General features: G+C 35.9%; 1 protein-coding gene across 1 annotated transcript in view; it reads right to left on the bottom strand.

Moving 5' to 3' along the window:
- NUDCD1 (NudC domain containing 1) overlaps window positions 1–19,520 on the bottom strand; it is a 99,548-nt gene that overhangs the window by 18,669 nt on the left and 61,359 nt on the right. Inside the window, exon 8 of the mRNA XM_069600370.1 lies at window positions 18,554–18,679. Within this exon, the coding sequence (XP_069456471.1) occupies window positions 18,554–18,679 (126 nt within the window). The remainder of the gene's footprint in view (window positions 1–18,553; window positions 18,680–19,520) is intronic.

Genomic DNA, 19,520 nt, shown 5'->3' with positions numbered 1-19,520 from the left:
AGGTTCTTGGAAAAAATGCAAACCCAGAACCTGACCTCAAGGAAGCATTGGAAATAGTCTACAAAAGGTGGAAAACAAAGTCAGTGTCATAAGGCTGCCTGGTTGGATGTTCCAAACTAAAAGAGACTACAGAGACACCACAACTTGATGCAATATGACACATGTGATTGGATCCTGAATCAGGAAAAAAAAGAATTGCTGCAAAGAATGTTACTTGAACAATTGGTAAAATCTGAATATGAACTCTATATAAGATAAAAGTATTAATGTATATCAATGTCGAATTTCCTGAATTGTATTGTATTGCAGTTCTGTAAGAAAATGTCTTTTTAGTATATATGTGAGGCATTGGGGTAAAAGGGCATGGTATCGTCAACTTACTCCTAAATGTTTAAAGAAAAAGAAATGGAGAAACAGAAAAAATGTGGCAAACTGTTAATAATTACTGAAATCTAAGTGAGGGATACGGTTATGGGCTGAGTTGTATCCCCTCCCAGATTCATATGTTGAAGTCCCAAGCCTCAGCACCTCAGAATGTGACTATACTTGGAAAGATCTTCAAACAGGCAATTAAAGCACCAGGAGACTAGTTTTGCAACAACTGCTGAAGGACCTTCTCCAAATGGAAAAGAAAAGGCCACAATTACAGAAAATATATTAATAGGATAATACACCACAATCCAGTGCAAGTTATCCCAGGATTGCAAGGATCAATGTGAAATACCACAATAACAAATTGAAGAATAAGATGCAGAAAAAGCTTTTGACAAAATTCAACACTTTACGATAAAAACCCTCCAAAAAGTGGGCAGAGAGAGAACATGTCTCAACATAATAAAGGCCATAAATGGCAAACCTACAGCTAACATCATGCTCAATGGTAAAAAGTTAAAAGAATTTCCTCTAAGATCAGGAACAAGACAAGGATGTCCACTCTCTCTCCTTTTATTCAACACAGTTTTGGAAGTCCTAGCCATGGCAAGCAGAGAAGAAAAGGAAAAGGTTTCCAAAATGGTGAAGTAGTAGTAAACTGTCACTGTTTGCAAATGACATGATACTATACATAGAAGACCCAAAAGAGGCTACCAGAAAAGTGCTGAAGCTCATCCATGAAAGTTACATGATACAAAATTAATAAAGATACATTGCATTTCCATATACTAACAAAGAAGGGCTCAATGCAAAGATGGGCTCAATAAAGGACAGAAATGGTAGGGACCTAACAGAAGCAAAAGATATTAAGAAGAGGTGGCAAGAATACACAGAAAAACTGTACAAAAAAGATCTTCACAACCCAGATAATCACAATGGTGTGATCACTCACCTAGAGCCAGACATCCTGGAATGTGAAGTCAAGTGGGCCTTAGAAAGCATCACTACGAACAAAGCTAGTGGAGGTGATTGAACTCCAGTTGAGCTATTTCAAATCCTGAAAGACAATGCTGTGAAAGTGCTGCATTCAATATGCCAGCAAATTTGGAAAACTCAGCAGTGGCCACAGGACTGGAAAAGGTCAGTTTTCATTCCAATGCCAAAGAAAGGCAATGCCAAAGAATGCTCAAACTACCACACTATTGCACTCATCTCATATAGTAGCAAAGTAATGCTTAAAATTCTCCAAGCCAGGCTTCAGCAATACGTGAACTGTGAACTTCCAGATGTTCAAGCTGGTTTTAGAAAAGGCAGAGGAACCAGAGATCAAATTGCCAACATCTGCTGGATCATGGAAAAAGCAAGAGAGTTCCAGAAAAACATCTATTTCTGCTTTCTTGACTATGCCAAACCCTTTGATTGTGTGGCTCACAATAAACTGTGGAAAACTCTGAAAGAGATGGGAATACCAGACCACCTAACCTGCCTCTTGAGGAATCTGTATGCAGGTTGAAAAGCAGCAGTTAGAACTGGACATGGAACAACAGACTGGTTCCAAATAGTAAAAGGAGTACGTCAAGGCTGTATATTGTCACCCTGCTTATTTAACTTCTATGCAGAGTACATCATGAGAAACGCTGGACTGGAGGAAGCAAAAGATTGCCGGGAGAAATATCAATGACCTCAGATAAACAGATGACACCACCCTTATGGCAGAAAGTGAAGAAGAACTAAAGAGCCTATAGGAGACAGGAAGAATAAAAGAAAAGCAGGCCCCGGCAAGGGCTGCAAAAGAAATTTATAATTATTGATAAATTGGATGCTATAACACATGAGACTCTTGTAACAAGTCCAGAGGAAACAGTTCGTAATCTTGAAAACAAGATATGATCTTGTTTTCTCAACTGGCGTCTCAGAGTCACATCTTTTACGTATCTGGTGGAAAGTCTACAGATAAGAATATTAGTTTTACTGTTTCCTAATTACTCAATGGTTAATAATCATTTTGTTCTTTTTCCCTGAAGGCCACATGAGTTATAGTTTAACTCCCCGCATATTCTTTCATTCATGGCTGAAAGTATAATAAAGCTGGCTTGGATTCAGTTTTAGCACCTTCCCCTTAAAGCAGTGTTGGTCCCCTGATCCTTGCTTTTCTCTGAATTCTTGTGTCTCATTTCTCATTCTCTTACCATACTGTGGTTTCAGAAACCCTGCTTGTCAAGCTGGACTCAACAGAGCCTCTTGATGAAAGTGAAAGTGAGTGAAAAAGTTGGCTTAGAGCTCAACATTCAGAAAACGAAGATCATGGCATCTGGCCCCATCACTTCATGGCAAATAGATGGGGAAACAGTGGAAACAGTGGTTGACTTTATTTTTGGGGACTCCAAAATCACTGCAGATGGTGACTGCAGCCATGAAATTAAAAGACACTTACTCCTCAGAAGGGAAGTTATGACCAACCTAGATAGCATACTAAAAAGCAGAGACATTACTTTGCCAATAAAGGTCTGTCTAGTCAAGGCTATGGTTTTTCCAGTGGTCATGTATGGATGTGAGAGTTGGACTATAACAAAAGCTGAGTGCTGACAAATTGATGCTTTTGAACTGTGGTGTTGGAGAAGACTCTTGAGAGTCCCTTGGACTGCAAGGAGATCCAACCAGTCCATCCTAAAGGAGATCAGTCCTGGGTGTTCATTGGAAGGACTGATGTTGAAGCTGAAACTCCAATACTTTGGCCACCTGATACAAAGAGCTATCTCATTGGAAAAGACCCTGATGCTGGGAAAGATTGAGGGCAGGAGGAGAAGGGGACAACAGAGGAAGAGATGGTTGGATGGCATCACTGACTCGATGGACATGGGTCTGGGTGGACTCTGGGAGTTGGTGATGGACAGGGAAGCCTGGTGTGCTGTGTTTCATGGGGTTGCAGAGAGTCGGACACAACTGAGCGACTGTACTGAACTGAACTGAACAAAGAAGGACCAGAAAGAGAAATTAAAGTAACAATCCCATTTACCACTGCATCATGAAGAATAAAAAGCTAGGAATACCTACCTCAGGAGACAGAAGACCTATACTCCAAAAACTGTAAGATGCTAATGCAAGAAATCAAAGATGACACAAGTAGATAGAAAGATATATCAATTTTCTTGAATTGGAAGAATCAATATTGCCAAAATGACCATGCTACCCAAAGCAATGCACAGATTCAATGCAATCCTACCAAATTACCAATGTCATTTTTCATAGAGCTAGAACAAAAAAAAATCTTAAAATCTGTATGAAGTTACAAAAGACACTGAGTAGCCACAACTACCTGGAGAAAGATGGAGCTGGAAGAATCAGTCTATACTGCAAAGCTACAGTCATCAAAATAGTATTATACCAGTACAAGAACAGAAATATAGATCAATGGAACAGGAGAGAAAGCCCAGAAATAAACCTAAGCAGCTATGGTCAATTAATCTACAATGGAGACAAGATCTTTCCAGGTTGCTCAGGGGTAAACAACCTGTCAGCCAATTCAAGAGAGGAGGGTTCAATCCTTGGGTTGAGAAGATTCCCTGGAGAAGGGACAGGCTACCCACTCCAGTATTCATGGGCTTCCCTGATGGCTCAGATGGTAAAGAATCTGCCTGCAATGCAGGAGACCTGGGTTCGATCCCTGGGTCAGGAAGATCCCCCAGAGGAGGGCATGGCAACCCATTCCAGTATGCTTGCCTGGAGAATCCCCCATGGACAGAGAAGCCTGGTGGGCTACAGCCCATGGGGTCGCAAAGAGTCAGACATGACTGAGCGACTAAGCACAGCACACATAATGTATTAACACAGAAAACAGAAAACAGCACGATCTTCTTGGGCCTCAAAAAACAGCAGGGAAGAAAGAGGTCTCAGGAACCTTTTGGGCTTTCCTGGTGGACAGACAATAAAGAATTTGCCTGTAATGCAGGAGACCCGGTTCAATCCCTGGGTGAGGAAGATCCTCTGGAGAAGGAAATGGCAATCTACTCCATTATTCTTGCCAGGAGAATCCCATGGACAGAGAATTGGGGTCCATGGGGTCACAAAGAGTCAGACACAACTGAGTGACTTTCACTTCAAAGGAGACAAGAATATACAGTGGAGAAAAGACAGTCTCTTATAAGTGGTGCTGGGAAAGCTGGACATCTAAATGCAAAAGAATGAAACTAGAACATTTTTAACACCATATGCAAAAATAAATTCAAAGTGGATTAAAGACCAAAATATAAGACCAGATAATATAAAAACTCAGAGGAAAACATAGGCAGAACACTTGGACATAAATTGCAGCAATATCCTTTTCAATCTGTCTCTTAGAGTAATGGAAAGTAAAAGAATAGTTTATTATTTTAAAATAAATAAGAAATGGAAAACAAAAATAAACAAATGGAACCTAATTAAACTCAAAAACTTTTGCACAGCAAAGGAAACTACACACAAAATGAAAGGATAGCTCACAGGATGGGAGAAAATATTTGCAAACAATGCAACCAACAAGGGATTAATCTCCAAAATTTACAAACAGCTCAGGCAGTTCAATAGCAAAAAAACAATCCAATCAAAAAATGGGCAGAAGATCTAAACAGACATTACTCCAAAGAAGACATACAGGGAATTTCCTGGCAGTACAGTGGTTAGGACTCAGCAAGCACTTCCACTCCCAGGGGCCCAAGTTCAATCTACGGTCAGGGAACTAAGATCCTGCAAGCTGTGCATTCAAAGGAGAGAGAGAAAAGAAGACATAGAAATGGCCAAGAGGCACATGAAAAGAAGCTCAACATCACTAATTATTAGAGAAATGCAAATCAAAACAACAATGAGGTATCACCTCAAACCAGTCAGAATGGCCTTCATTAAAAGTCTAGAAATAATAAATGCTGGAGAAAGTATGGAGAAAAGGGAGCTCCCCTGCATTGTGGGTGGGAATGTAAACTAGTACAGCCACTATGAACAGTATAGGGATACCTTAAAAACTAAAAATAGAGCCACTATATGATCCAGCAATCCTCCTCCTGGGCAAATATCCAGCGAAACCCATGGTTAGAAAGGATACATGCACTCTGGTGTTCACTGCAGCGTTGTTTACAATAGCCAAGACATGGAAGGACCTAACTGTTCATGAACAGATGAATGGATAAAGAAAATGTGGTACATATATACAATGGAATATTCCACTAAGAAGAATGAAATAATGACATTTGCAGCAACATGGATGGAGATTATCATACTAAGTGAAGACAGAGAAAAACAAATACATCACTTACATGTGAAATCTTAAAAAATGACACAAATGAACTTACTTAGAAAACAGAAAACACTCACAGGTTTAGCAAACAAACTATAGTTACCAAAAGGGAAAGGTGGGGGAGGGAGAAAAATTTGGGAGCCTGGTATTGACAAATACACACTACTATATATTTAAAGCAGATAACCACCAAGGACCTACTATATTGCACAGGGAACTCTACTCAATATTCTATAATAATCTAAATGGAATACAAATTTGAAAAAGCATAGATATATGTATATATGTATATGTGCAACTGAATCACTTTGCTGTATACTTGAAACTAATTTATAACATTATAAATCAACTCTGACAGTAATTACAAAAAAAAAACACCCCTCAACTAGTTAACCTAACACAACCTGACCTAACACAAATTGAGGTCAACCAACTACAGCATGTACACATTTTCAAGTATAAATGGAAAAACTGCCTACAGAGACCATGTACTGGGCTATACACAAGTCTGAATAAATTTTAAAAGACTAGTTATCTCTAATAAGCACAATGAAGTTAGTGAGAAATTAGTTTAAGAATACACACACACATCAAAAAAATCCCTACTAAATGGGAAATTAAAACACCTTATAAATAAGAATGGATCAAAGAAAAGAGTAAAGGATATTAGAAAATATGTTAAGCTGAAACAAAATAGTGTAACTTATCAAATTATATGGAACCGAGTTTAAATGGTGCTTTGAGAAAAATTTATTGGTTTAAATACATTTATCAGAGGAGAGGTGCTACAAACCAATTACCTATGTTTTCACCTAAGAAGCTAGAAAAAGAGGAATAAACTAAACCCATAATTAGTAGATAAAATAGTAAGAGAAAAATGAATAAAATACAAAATGGAGAAATAATGTTAAAAAATCAATGAAATCAAAATAGGTAACTTAAAAGATTAATAAAATTGATAAATTGATATAAAGGCTGACAGAAAATAGAGGAGAGTAAACATATAACGAAGTACAAAAGAGGAGCCATTACTACAATTCTATAAACATTAAACAGACAATGAGAGAGTATTTTGAAGTACTTTTGCCGATAAATTCAACAGCTTGGATGGGATGGATTAATATATGAAGGACAACAATGATCATTACAAGCTAAAGAGGAAACAAAATCAGAATGGCTCTGTATCTACTAACAAAGCTAACCTCAATTAAATCCCTTCCCACCAAAAAACTCCAGGTACAGGTATTTTCAGTGACACATTTTACCAAACACTTAAAGAGCAAATAATATCCATCCTATACAAACTCCATCAGAAAATAAAACCTTTCAATTCAAGAGGATGGAATTACTGTTATTTGAAGAAAAAAATTACAAGAAAATCAGACTAATATCCCTTATGAATATAGAAATAAAAATCCTTAAAATAATGCTTTCAATTTTTTTAAATTAAATGATAAAACTGTACATATTAACAGAATACAAGACAAAATTCACATAATCAAAGCACATGCCCAAAAAAATACTTAAATTCACCAAAATTCATGATTAAAAAGATAAAAATCTCAGCAAACAAGACTATAGGTGAGTTCCTCAACCTAACATATGAAAACCATAATATCATATTTAATGGTTAACTATTCAATCTTTCTTCCTAGGACCAGGAATAAGATAAAGAATTTTACTCTCATCATTGAAATTCAACATTGCATCTGATGTCCTACTTAGCACATTAAGAAAAAGAATTTTAACTATCTTTATTCAGTCATTATCCTGTACATAAATATACTCATCTACCAAAAAGCACTAGAAAAAGAGAATTTATAAAAGTTACAATACAAAGTCAATGAACTTTACTTCTGTGTAAAAGACAAAACATATTGGAAATATAGAGAAGTATATGCTAATTACAATAGCTTCCATAATATGAAATAATGGTATTAAACTGAACACTAAATACTTCAAAATATCGCAAAGAAACATTAAGACAAACCTAAGTCAATGGAGACATACAATGTCACAAATGACACAACATTATTAAGGTATCGATTCTCAAAGTTGGCCTACAAATTAAATGCAATTCCAATAAAAATCCGAGCAAATATTTCTGTACAAATTGAAAAGCTGACTGTAAGTTTTTCAAAAACAAAACCAATTTAGGAAAATAAAAACAAAGATCCAAGACTAGAACTATCTGATAGCAAGACCACTACAAAGCTATAGAAATCAAGCCAAGGGATCAGCAAACTTTTACTTAAAGGGTCAGACAGTAAAAACTTCATGGCTAAGGGCCATATGGTCTCTTTTAAAACCACTCACCTGTTTGTATTATAGTTTTTATTTCAACAAAACTCTTTTACCAATGGGGTGGGGGCAGGTAACCAGTAGGTTCTTATCCTGTTCTAGATATGAACCATTTGCCACAGATGTGTATTACAAGTATCTCTTCCTCACTGCAAGTTTCCTTCTATACTCTCATAATATTATCTTTTGATAAACAGATGTTCTGAATTTTGATCCAACTGAACACTTGTGTTTTTACACTGTTTATATGCCCTGTCCAAATAATCTTTACCTACTTGAAGGCCACAAAAATTTCTGTTTTCCTCTACACACTTGTATAGACATGCAATCCATCTATAATTGATTTTTGCATATGGTGTGATGTAAATGTCAATAGATTACTTTTCTTATGGCTATCTAACAGACTAAAGCCATTTATTTTTATCATCTTTCCCCCCACTATATTGTAGTATCATCCTTGTCACATATCAAGGACGTGCTAATTGTATTCATGTGTTAGAATTATTGTCCATAACAACAAAGAAACTACATTTTTTAATCAAGTATTTATCAAATCATCCAGCTAGAAACATGAAGACTTTCTCTTATCTGGAGTGTAAAGGGCAATCTCCCTGGGAAAAAGATTGGAGAATAAAGAAAGAAGTCCTCTAAGTGGGACTTGGCACTTAAGATAATTTCTGAAAATATCCTTGTACTTCATAAGATTTCAGATGAAAGTTTATTAAATATTCTATCTAAAACAAAACATCTAAGAATATCTTCCCATAAGATGCTCTGTATATATGAATTCATATTCTAAGAAAAAATGGTCAGTCAAGTAACAATCTCATTGATACCTCAAGTGTTAAGTCACTCAGTCATGTCTGACTCTTTGTGACCCCATAGACAATAGCCCACCAGGCTCTTCTATCCATGGAATTCTCCAGTAAAGAATACTGGAGTGGGTTGCAATTTCCTTCTCCATTGATACCTCAAGGGAAAGGCTAAATTCTAGTGGACTGAGGGCTTGATACTACGTAGAAATTTTAAGAATCAAAAAGTATGTGATATGCAACTAAAATAATCTATCTTTGCAGAGAAAAGAAGGTAAAAATGAACTGAAGACAATTTCAAACAGGTCCATCACAGGTAACATCAATAATAACAATTGGCAACAAACAATTGACATTATCTATTATATTTTCATAACCCTGAAAGAAACTGAAGTGCTTTCATTTGAATCACACTTATGACACCAGCATTCCCATGATACCCAAACATTAACTTGTAAAAAAACAATTATTCTAAAAATTCTTGCATTTCAGTACATCTTTCTGGCAGAGGCACTAATGTGTTCTAGACTACTATCTCATGGTGGTGTTAGAACAACCAACCTTGGAAGATAAATGGTCTCCCTCCAGAGCAAAAATTAGACTTGTTAGTAAACAAGTAGCATACTCTTTCTCTCCTGAGCGAAGTTGACAAGTTTTCTGGCTACCTTCATATTACACTGTGAGAACTGGGGCTCCGGGACTGGTCCAAGTGTTGATACTCTAGCTAATGTTACTACTGTCAGTAATAAAACTGTCCTTTCTGACCCAAGTCTTGAGTTTTTTACCAGCATCTATGAAATGGTGGCAGACTAACTTGTTAGGTTACAGGAAAGTTAAAAATCTCAAACCTACTGCCATTTTGGAGAGAATGGATGCTGACAGAGCCACGGCTCTCTTAGAAAATATGAGGGCCTTATGGTTTAACTTATACAATCCGAGTGAAGTCTGTGGGGACTGGTAACAAACATGCAGATCAAACTGTACAGTAAATCAGGCAATGAATAGTCCTCTCCTTTACTGCCTGGTAATTAGGAAGAATTGGGGACAGGGGTGCAGACTGCTTCCAGGGAAGAAGCTGATTCATAGTCAGCTGCTTGAATGGTGCTCTGGTAGTTGCTAACTCTTCCAAAAGAGAACACCTCTTCATCAATCTAGTCAGATTCAGTAACAACTAGCAGTAGGATATGTCTCCTTCCATTTTCAGACACCGTAACAGAGATATACATCTACTCTGATCATGAAAGCAGGGGAATTATTACATAGCTTCATTGCTACTATAGTCAAATTTGATGTAATCAATAAATTATAAATTCAGTACCCCAAGGAGCTTGAAAGCTGGAGAACCACTGATTTAGATACTTTCTAAATGTATTTCCTTCCTCTATAAACTCTGAGCCTACTCTTAATATCTTTTTGAAAGAATGAGGATACAGAATACATGTAATTTCTATTTTTCTTAATGACATTAATCTAAAAGAATTATTTCCTATTTGTACTTCCTCTGCTTACTGTCTCAATGACTTATAAGTTACAAATATTCTTTTCAGATGTTTCATTCTCATGTTTTAAGCAGTGAATGACAAACACCACATGATCTAGAAAATTCACTGTAGTTTAATATTTTAAAAACATCCTATCACCTTTTGATGGTTCAAGGCTATATTTAATTTGATCAGTGTTGCCTGGCAGTAATAAAATGCAAGACACTTACAAAATTTTAAGTTTTCTAGTAGTCATATTAAAAAGTAAAGAGAAATGGGATATATTGATTTTAATAAATGTATTTTACTTAACCTAATCAATTATCATTTCAACATGAACATTCATATAAAAGTCATTATTAATAATATATCTCATATTCTTTTTTTCATGCTAAGTTTTCAAAATCTTGTTGTATATTTCACACTTACAGTACCTCTCAACTAGCCACATTTCAACTGCTTGAAAGCTATGTGGCTAGTGGCTAATGTTTTGGAAAAAAGCTTACAGGAAAGTTAAAATAATTCAACTATATCTAAATTCTGATTTGAGCTTTACACCCCAGAGATCACATCTCATTACTTTTCTTCTTCAATGCTGAAATTTAATATTTCTCTTTATTATGTTGCTACATATATGCATTTAACATTTTACTTTCCAAATGCCAAATTCTAACCCTGATTTACATTTCATTCAGGGAATTTATATTTTGGAAAACCTGTCATTTACAATATAGAGTTATGACCTTTCTGTTTTAGTACTTCTTCTCCTCCTCTAAAATTAGGGCATATACTGACCTTTCCATGTATAGGTAATTTCAAATTGTCCGAAGTCATGACAAATGAAATAAAGAAGAGAAACTTGAAATAAACACTGCAAAAAAGAGTACAAATTACCCAAGTATTTGAAGCCTAAAATGGATGTACTACTGAACAGCCACAATGCTAGTGCCTGCTTCATTCCTTTCCCCAATGACTAGCCAAGTAGTAGCTCTTGGGTATAACAAGAAACTATTTTTGTACAAGCTACATTTAACCACCTAGACCTTGATTTTCACACAATACACTGACCTACCACATCTGTTTTTTAAAAGAAGATGGACTGAGTATTATTTGTTGGAGATGTTCCAGTTATTATCAGTCCACTTATTCCCAAACATCCATGTTTATGCATTTTTATTTCATGGAATCTTGGCCTATATTCATAAAAAGTGACTAATAATAGAAAAGTCAAATGCTTGTCATTATACAGAAAAACTTTGGCCTCAAATTTAACTCAACTGAGATACTGGTTCAAGATAGAAATGAAAAAGGATACTGACTCACCTCCTCCCATGAAAGAGGGGCAGGCTTTTAATTCAACACCCATCTAGGAGCCTCCTGAAATACACTTCAGGGACAGAGGCCAGAAAGCACCATCTCCTGCACGCTCCCTCTGCATCTCTTCAGAGCACCAGTATCTCCCAGAGAGAACCTTGTACACACATCTGGTGCCCCTGCTTTCCCATCTAGTACCCTGGTTTTTGTGGCTGCCGCCCAGGGGATGCTCACTGTTGGCCTGGGTCTGGTAGTCAGTGCGGCTTGTGTTCCTCGTACCGTGGGACTATAGCAATTAGAGACAGTTCCTGGTTGGCTACCACTATCAGGGCTTAATGCAGATGGCAAGATACACTCCAGTCCTTCTGTGAAAAGGACTCTGCCTGTCCTAGAGCTTCAGAGTAGCGATAGGCTTCTCGGGTGACCTATCTAAAAGCTTACTGAGTTGTTTTTTGGAGGCTGAGGCCAGTGGTCGCCATCTTTGCACATTCCCTCTGCCTTACTCTAGGTCACTGGTATTTCTAGGAAAGGAGCTTGTATACTCATCTGGTGCCCCAATTTTTGTGACTGTCGCCCAGGGTACACCTCTAGATCATCTGGCTCTGGTGTACAGTGGGACTTACGTCTGCAGTCCACAGGACTGTACATATTTGCATACTTTAAAAGCTGATGTCTGAGGGTCTGGTTTCCAATCAGACTGAATTCAGGTGCTGACTGAGATCCTCCATTTTGGGATGCTAATAGGTCTGGCCACACCCTCAACTACTGAAAGCCAAAATAAGATGCTTGGACAATCACAAAGTTTGACAGGCAACAAAAAACTAGGGGCAGAGTGCAACAATTAAGTTTCATCTCCTTTATAAGACCACTTGTTTAACTAGGAGAGGTGGCTATTTTATTTAATGGACAGAATCCAACACAGAAAGTCAAGGAAAATGAAGAAACAGAGGAATATGTTTCAAAGGGAAAGCCAAGATAAAACCTCAGAAAGAGACCTTAATGAAACAGCAGTAAGTGATTTAACTGATAAAATAATTCAAAATAATGGTCATAAAGATGCCCACCAAGACTGAGAGAGATAGGAACAAACAAAGTGAGAACTTCAATAAAGCTTTAGAAGATAAAAGAAAGTGTCAAATAGAAGTCACAGAGCTGAAGAATGCAATAACTGAATAAACTAAAGATGAGAAGACACAAAAGGATCATTGAGGTCAAACTTAGGATAGTTCAACTCACTCAATCAGAGCAGCAAAAAGGAAAAACAATGAAAAAGTGAAGACAGCTGAAGGGACGACATCAAGCAGACTAACGTTTACACCATGGAACCCCAGAAGGAGAAGAGAGAGAGAAAAAGTGACAGAAAACTTTTTGAAGATAGATTGGTGGAGATGTTCCATTATTTGGGTAAGGAAACAGATAACCAGACCCAGGAAGCCCATAGAGTTCCAAAGATGGAGATCCCAAAGTTGGACCCATAAGACACCTTGTAATTAATGTGTCAAAAGCTAAAAGGTGGAGCAAGAGAAAAACTTTTTACATACAAGGGAACCCCATAAGACTATGAGCAGATTTTTTCAGCAGAAACTATGGAGGCCAGAAGGAAGTAGCACAATACTTCAAAGTGCTGAAAGGAAAAATCTTCCAGCCAAGAGTACTCTACCTGGCAAAACTGTCATTCAGAATGGGAGGAGAGAGAAAGAATTTTCCAGACAAGCAAAAACTGAAACAGTACATCACCAATTGACCAATTAATGTCAATGAAACTTCTTTAAGCTGAAACAAAATGGAGCTAATTAGTAAAAAGAAAACCATAAAAGTATAAATCTCACTGGCAAATGTACAGAATATAGTAAAATTCTGAATAATCTAAGTGGTAAAGGGTGTGGGTTAATTTATAAAGATAGTATGACAAAAGTAGTAAAAATAAAGAAACAACAATTTGCTGAGGGATAAACAAGATAAATGGGCTTCCCTAGTGGCTCAGACAGTAAAGAGTATGCCTGCAATGCAGGAGGCCCAGGTTCAGGCCCTCGGTTGGGAAGATCCCCAATAGAAGGAAATGGCAATACACTCCAGTGTTCTTGCCTGGAAAATCCCAAGGATGGAGGAGCCTGGCAGGCTACAGTCCATTGGGTCACAAACAGTCAGACATGACTAAGCAACTAATACACAAACAAGATAAAAAGATGTAAATTGTGAGATGAGAAACAAAACATGGGGTAGGGGTTGTAGAGCTTTAGAACTGTTCAAACTTGTTATAAACTTGAAATAGAGTGTTATAAACATAAGTTGTTTCATGTAAGCTTCATGGTAACCACAAACCAAAAACCTCAAGTAAATATAAAGAAGATAAAGGAATCTAAACATACTACTAGAGAAAATAATTTAATCACAAAAGAAGTAATCAATGGAAGAAGAAAGGAAAAGAGCAACTGCAAAACAGAAGATACATTATTAAAAATTACTTTAAATGTAAACTGATTAAAATAAAACCATCACTCAACAGAGTGGATGAATGAACTAAAAAACCTGAACCATTTATATGTTGCCTATAAGAGACTCACTGCATATAAGGAAACATGAAGACTAAAAGTAAAGAGATGGAAAAAGATATTCCAGGCAAACCAAAACAAAGCGGAGGTAGCTCACTTATATCAGACAAAATACACTTTAATACAAAGACTACAATAAGGCACAACAAAGGTCACTATATAATAATAAAAGGGTCAGTCCAACAAAAATTTGTACATATTTATGAACCTACCATAGGAGCACGCTTGTCTATATAAAGCAAACATTAACAGACCTAAAATGAGAAAGGGTCAGCAATACAAGAGTAACAGGGGACTTCAATAAGCCACCTTCACCAATGCACATATTATCCAGACAAAATTAATAAGGAACTATTGGCCTTAAAAGATACATTAAACCATACAGCCTTAATAGATATAAACAGAACATTCCACCCAAAGGCAACGGAATAAACATTCTTTTCAAGCATGCATGGCATATTCTACAGGATAGATCATGTTAGGCTAAAACACAGGAATTAATAAAACTGAATAGTATCAAGATCTTTTGCGACCACAAAAAACTTGATATCAACTATAAGACAAAAACTCAAACATTTGCAAATATGTGGAGATTAAATTCAATGTGAATTCAATACACCAAAACTTATGGAACACAGCAAAAGCAGTTCTGAGAGGGAAATTCATACCAATAACTGCCTACAATAAGAACGATCCCAAATAACCTAACTTGTACATCTCAAGGAACTAAAAATTAACCAAGTTCAAAGTAGTAGAAGTAAGGAAAACAAAACTCCAAGTAAAAATAAATGAAATAAGAGACTTAAAAGACAATGAAAAGATCAATAAAACTAAGAATGGATTTCTTGAAAAAAATACACAAAATTGACAATGCTTCAGGCAGATGTGCCAAGAAAAAAGATAAATGAAATCAGAAATGAAGGAGACATTACACCTCATACCACAGACATTCAATGAAGTATAAGAAACTGCTATGGACAAATTATATGCTAACAAATTGGACAACCTAGAGGAAATGAACAAACTTACAAAGCTGAATCATGAAGAAACAGAAAATCTGAACAGGCCAATTACTAGTAAGGAGTAATCAAAACATCTCAACCAAAGTCCAGGACCAGGTAGCTTCACTGGTGAATTCTACCAAACATCTAAAGAATTAATACTAGTTCGTCTCAAACTCTTTTTGGGGAGGGGGAAGAATAGGGGACGTGTTCTAACTAATTTTGCTAGCTCAGCATTACCTTGATACCAAACCCAGACAATAACACCACAAAACAGGAATCTACACACCAATATCCCTGATGAACACAGATGAAAAAAATCAAGAAAAGCCTAGCAAGTCAAATTCGATACATTAAAAGGATGATACAACACAAAGCGTTTAATTATTCCAGGGCTACAACGATGGTTGAGTAGTTGCAGATCAATAAATGCAATCATATACTATGTTAACAAAATGAAGAATAAAAATCATACTATCATCTCAATAGATGCAGAAAGCACTTGACAAAATTCAACGTCCCTTTATTGAAGGGTTTATTGAAATAAATCCCTTCTTGTGTGTTTATTTAAAAACCCTCAAGAAGAAACTTAGCCTAACATAATAAAAGACATACATGACAAGCCCCCATTTAACATCATACTCAACGGTAAAAAGTTGAAAGCTTTGTTCTAAGATCAAGAACAATGATAGCCACTCTTCCCACTTCTATTAAACATACTATTGAAAGTCTTAGAAGAGCAATTAGGCAAAAAAAAGAAAAGACATCCAAATTGAAAAGAAATAGAACTGTCACTTTACAGATAGGATATGATATTGTATCTACAAAACACTACAGATTTCACCAAAAAACTGTCAGAATTAATACACAAATTCAGTAACATTGCATGATACAAAAATAAACAGGTATCTGTTACATTTCTGTATACGAATAATGAACTATCAGAAAGAGAAATTAAGAACATAACCTTATTTACAGCTGTATCCAAAAGAATAAAATACCTAGGAATACATTTAATCAGGAGGTGAAAGTCCAGTACACTGAAAACTGTAAGACATGGTGAAACAAACTGAAAACATAAATAAATGTACTCAGGGACTGTAAGAATTAATAATGTTAATATGTCCATATTACCCAAAGCAATCTACAGATTCAATGCAATCTCCCTAAAATTCCAATGGAATTTTTCACAGAAATAAAACAATCCTAAAATTTGTATGGAACCACAAAAACCCCAAACAGCTAAAGCAATCCTGAGAAAGAGAACAAAGCTGGAAGCATCATGTTCCTTGACTTCAAACTATAATGCAAAACTGTAATAATCAAAACAGTAAAGTATTGGCATAAAAACAGATGCATAGATCAATGGAACAAAACAGACAGCCCAGAAATAAACCCATCTATATCTGGTCAATTAATTTATAACAAAGGAGCAGAATACATTATTATACTTAAATAAGATATTAACACTGAACTCTGATTAAATATTTAAAGTATGTAAAAAATGCTGCAATATTTAATTAAACAATGAGGGATTGTTTATATATTTCTTAAAGATAGGATCTGCTTATAATAAGTCTGTCATTCATGCTCTATGGGAACACATTTTATTCAGACTGCAGTGGTTTAGAATCTTGAAATTATAATTTATGATCCTGGTATTGAGGGAAAATTATGGTGAAACATCCTGAAAGTCCACAGATCTAGTTTCTAATACTGGCTCTATCTTTGATCTCATGTAAACCTCACCTACTATAGCCTAACAGATCTGCAAAATAAAAAGATGAAGTACAGTTCTACAGATCCAATTTTTTTCAAAGTTAGAAGGATTATCCCTGTTTATTATGTATTATAATTCTTCCCCACTCCTGATGTACATTTCTATGATACTGAGAAGGTCCACAGCTATAACACTTCACCTTCTATAAATCCTTAAGGAGTAAAGTGACATTTGGTTGGTAAATTTAAGAAGAAAATTCCGAGTATATTCTTCTCGGCTCTATCAACTTTTTCCTCTAGGGAGCTAGAGACCTCAGAGAATAAGATGCTTCCACTGCCCCACCAGAGTCAGCCAGATCTGGTTTGGCACTGCCTGTGACTAAGGTTAGGTGCTATTTGCTAAATTCTAGGATTTAGTCAGCAGATGGGGCATTTGTACCCTAATTTGTTAGTAATAAAGGTTTTATTTCAGTCCCCTTCTATTAGTCCTTGGTTTTAACTTATAGTATGTTAAACAAAGGAAATAACGAGCAGTATCATTAACTAGATGCCTCTCAGTAACCAAGATTAAACTACTGATCAACACTACTTAGTACTACTATACTATGATGAAGTAAAATTCTCAGAGAAGCTAAGCTAAAACAGTCATGTTTTACGACACATCTAAGATCAGGTGCCTTCTCTATAAAAGTTAGGCAGGAAGCAGTATCTGAAAGTTATAGCTCCTAAGACTAGGAGGAAAGGCCAGATTCTTCAAGAATAAATAGTCTACAGTTAGTCAAGGTTCAAGAGTTTTTCATCAGTCATACTTAGAATGATTTTCTAAAATCTAACCCAAGGCAGTAAGAGTGTGTAATGGCTCTTTACTCACAATAAGGGAGTTATCTATGGGATTATGTCAGAACTAAAAAACATCTAAGAAGCAAAATGCCAAGAAAACCTAACAACTTTGATCATCTGGGCTTTGGATCAAGTGACCAGAGTGCATAAAACAATATGATCAAGAACTCTGTTCAATTAGAGGAGTGACTGAAAAAGAACAGGAGATATGAAAGCACATGCAAATTGACTGTCACCAACAAATCAGTCTAAAAATGTTTCTAAGCACCTATCAGAATCAGAACCCTTGGCAGGTGTTAGGTACACTGTGGTAAGCAAAATGTTATCTCTGTGCTTTTCAGAAGTTATTCATGTTATATGTTGATGGGGTGGAGAGCACAGTAGATGTAGAAATTAACCTTAAGAGTAAGTAATTTTGGTATAAGCTTCAATGACACCTTTTTTCTACCCACTGATCTTGTGCAATTCCACATCACTTCTCCACACAGGTACAATCCAGAAATGCTCCTTTTTATAATTCCTTTGAGTATCATAATATCCAGCTATTAGTTTTAAAAAAGTTAAGTATCTAAAAAATATTACAAAAGGACAGTGAATGAAAGGAACAGTTAGATATTAAGTTGTCATATATTGCAGGCACAACTACAAATAAAAAACATGCACAGAAAAAAACCACTGAAAGATATCACTATGCAGTAGTACCAAACATACAACACTGTTTAATTACGGGTGATGGTGTGAAAAGATGGCTACTTTAGGAAATGAAGAAATTTGTCACAGACAGTAAATGCCAATCAATCTTTGCAAAATAGTATTTAGTCAGTCACTTATCATTTCATCTGAATAACTTCTCTCTATTCACAAATTTTTATAAATATCATTATCAAGAACTTACCACATGAGTAGTTTTTAATGTATTGCCATCAAATCTGCATAAACTGAAGTTCTCTTCAAAGAAAATATCACATTCTTCTAACTCTTGAGCATTACAAGGAGGTTTATCTTTATCTGGATTTGGATTCTTGGACCAGAAAAGAAACAACAATAACAGCATTAATGTTTTCATATTTAAAGATGTTGAGATTACAGAAATAATGAAATATTAAATTTCAGACTCAGGACCAACAAAAACTTAAACAAAAATAGTCACAAAAATAACAGACTGACAGAATCAGCAGAAAAAGATATGAAAACAGCTATTAAAAACAAGTTCTATATACTCAGAGATATAAAGAAAAACAAACATTGAGAAATACAGAAGATATAAAAAAAGAACTAAACTGAAATTCTAGATATAAAAATACAATATCTGAAATGGAAAACAAAATAGATAGTACTGACAGCTGATTAGACATGGCAGAAGAAAAGACAACCAGTAAGTCTGAGTCTACTTAAAATGCAAGTCTCTCTAAAATAGTAATATGTGCTGCGCTGTGCTTAGTTATTAATCAGTTGTGTCTTTGACTCTACAATCTCATGGACTGTAGCCCACGAGGATCCTATGACCATGGGGATTCTCAGGCAAGAATAAGTGGGTGGCCATTCACTTCTTCAGGAGATCTTTCCAACCCAGGGATCAAACCTAGGCCTCCCACACTACAGGTGATTCTTTACTGCCTGAGCCACCAGGGAAACGCTGGTGAAAGTTAAGAGAGTCCATCTAAAAATGAAGCACAGAGAAGACAAAAACTGAAAACAGACACAGAAAATAAGAATCCCAGTGACCTATGGAACCATATCAAATGATCTAACATATAAGTATTTGGAAGGATGCAAGAAGAATAGAAAAAAATTTGAAGAAATAATGGCAATTTTGTTTCAAACTTGATGAAAATGATAATCTTACAGGTCAAAGAATCTCA

Source organism: Ovis canadensis, chromosome 9, assembly GCF_042477335.2.
Source record: "Ovis canadensis isolate MfBH-ARS-UI-01 breed Bighorn chromosome 9, ARS-UI_OviCan_v2, whole genome shotgun sequence".
Classification (NCBI taxonomy): Eukaryota; Metazoa; Chordata; class Mammalia; order Artiodactyla; family Bovidae; genus Ovis; species Ovis canadensis.
The sequence above is the reverse complement of the archived record's forward strand: the minus strand, read 5'-3'. Positions and strand labels throughout refer to the sequence as shown.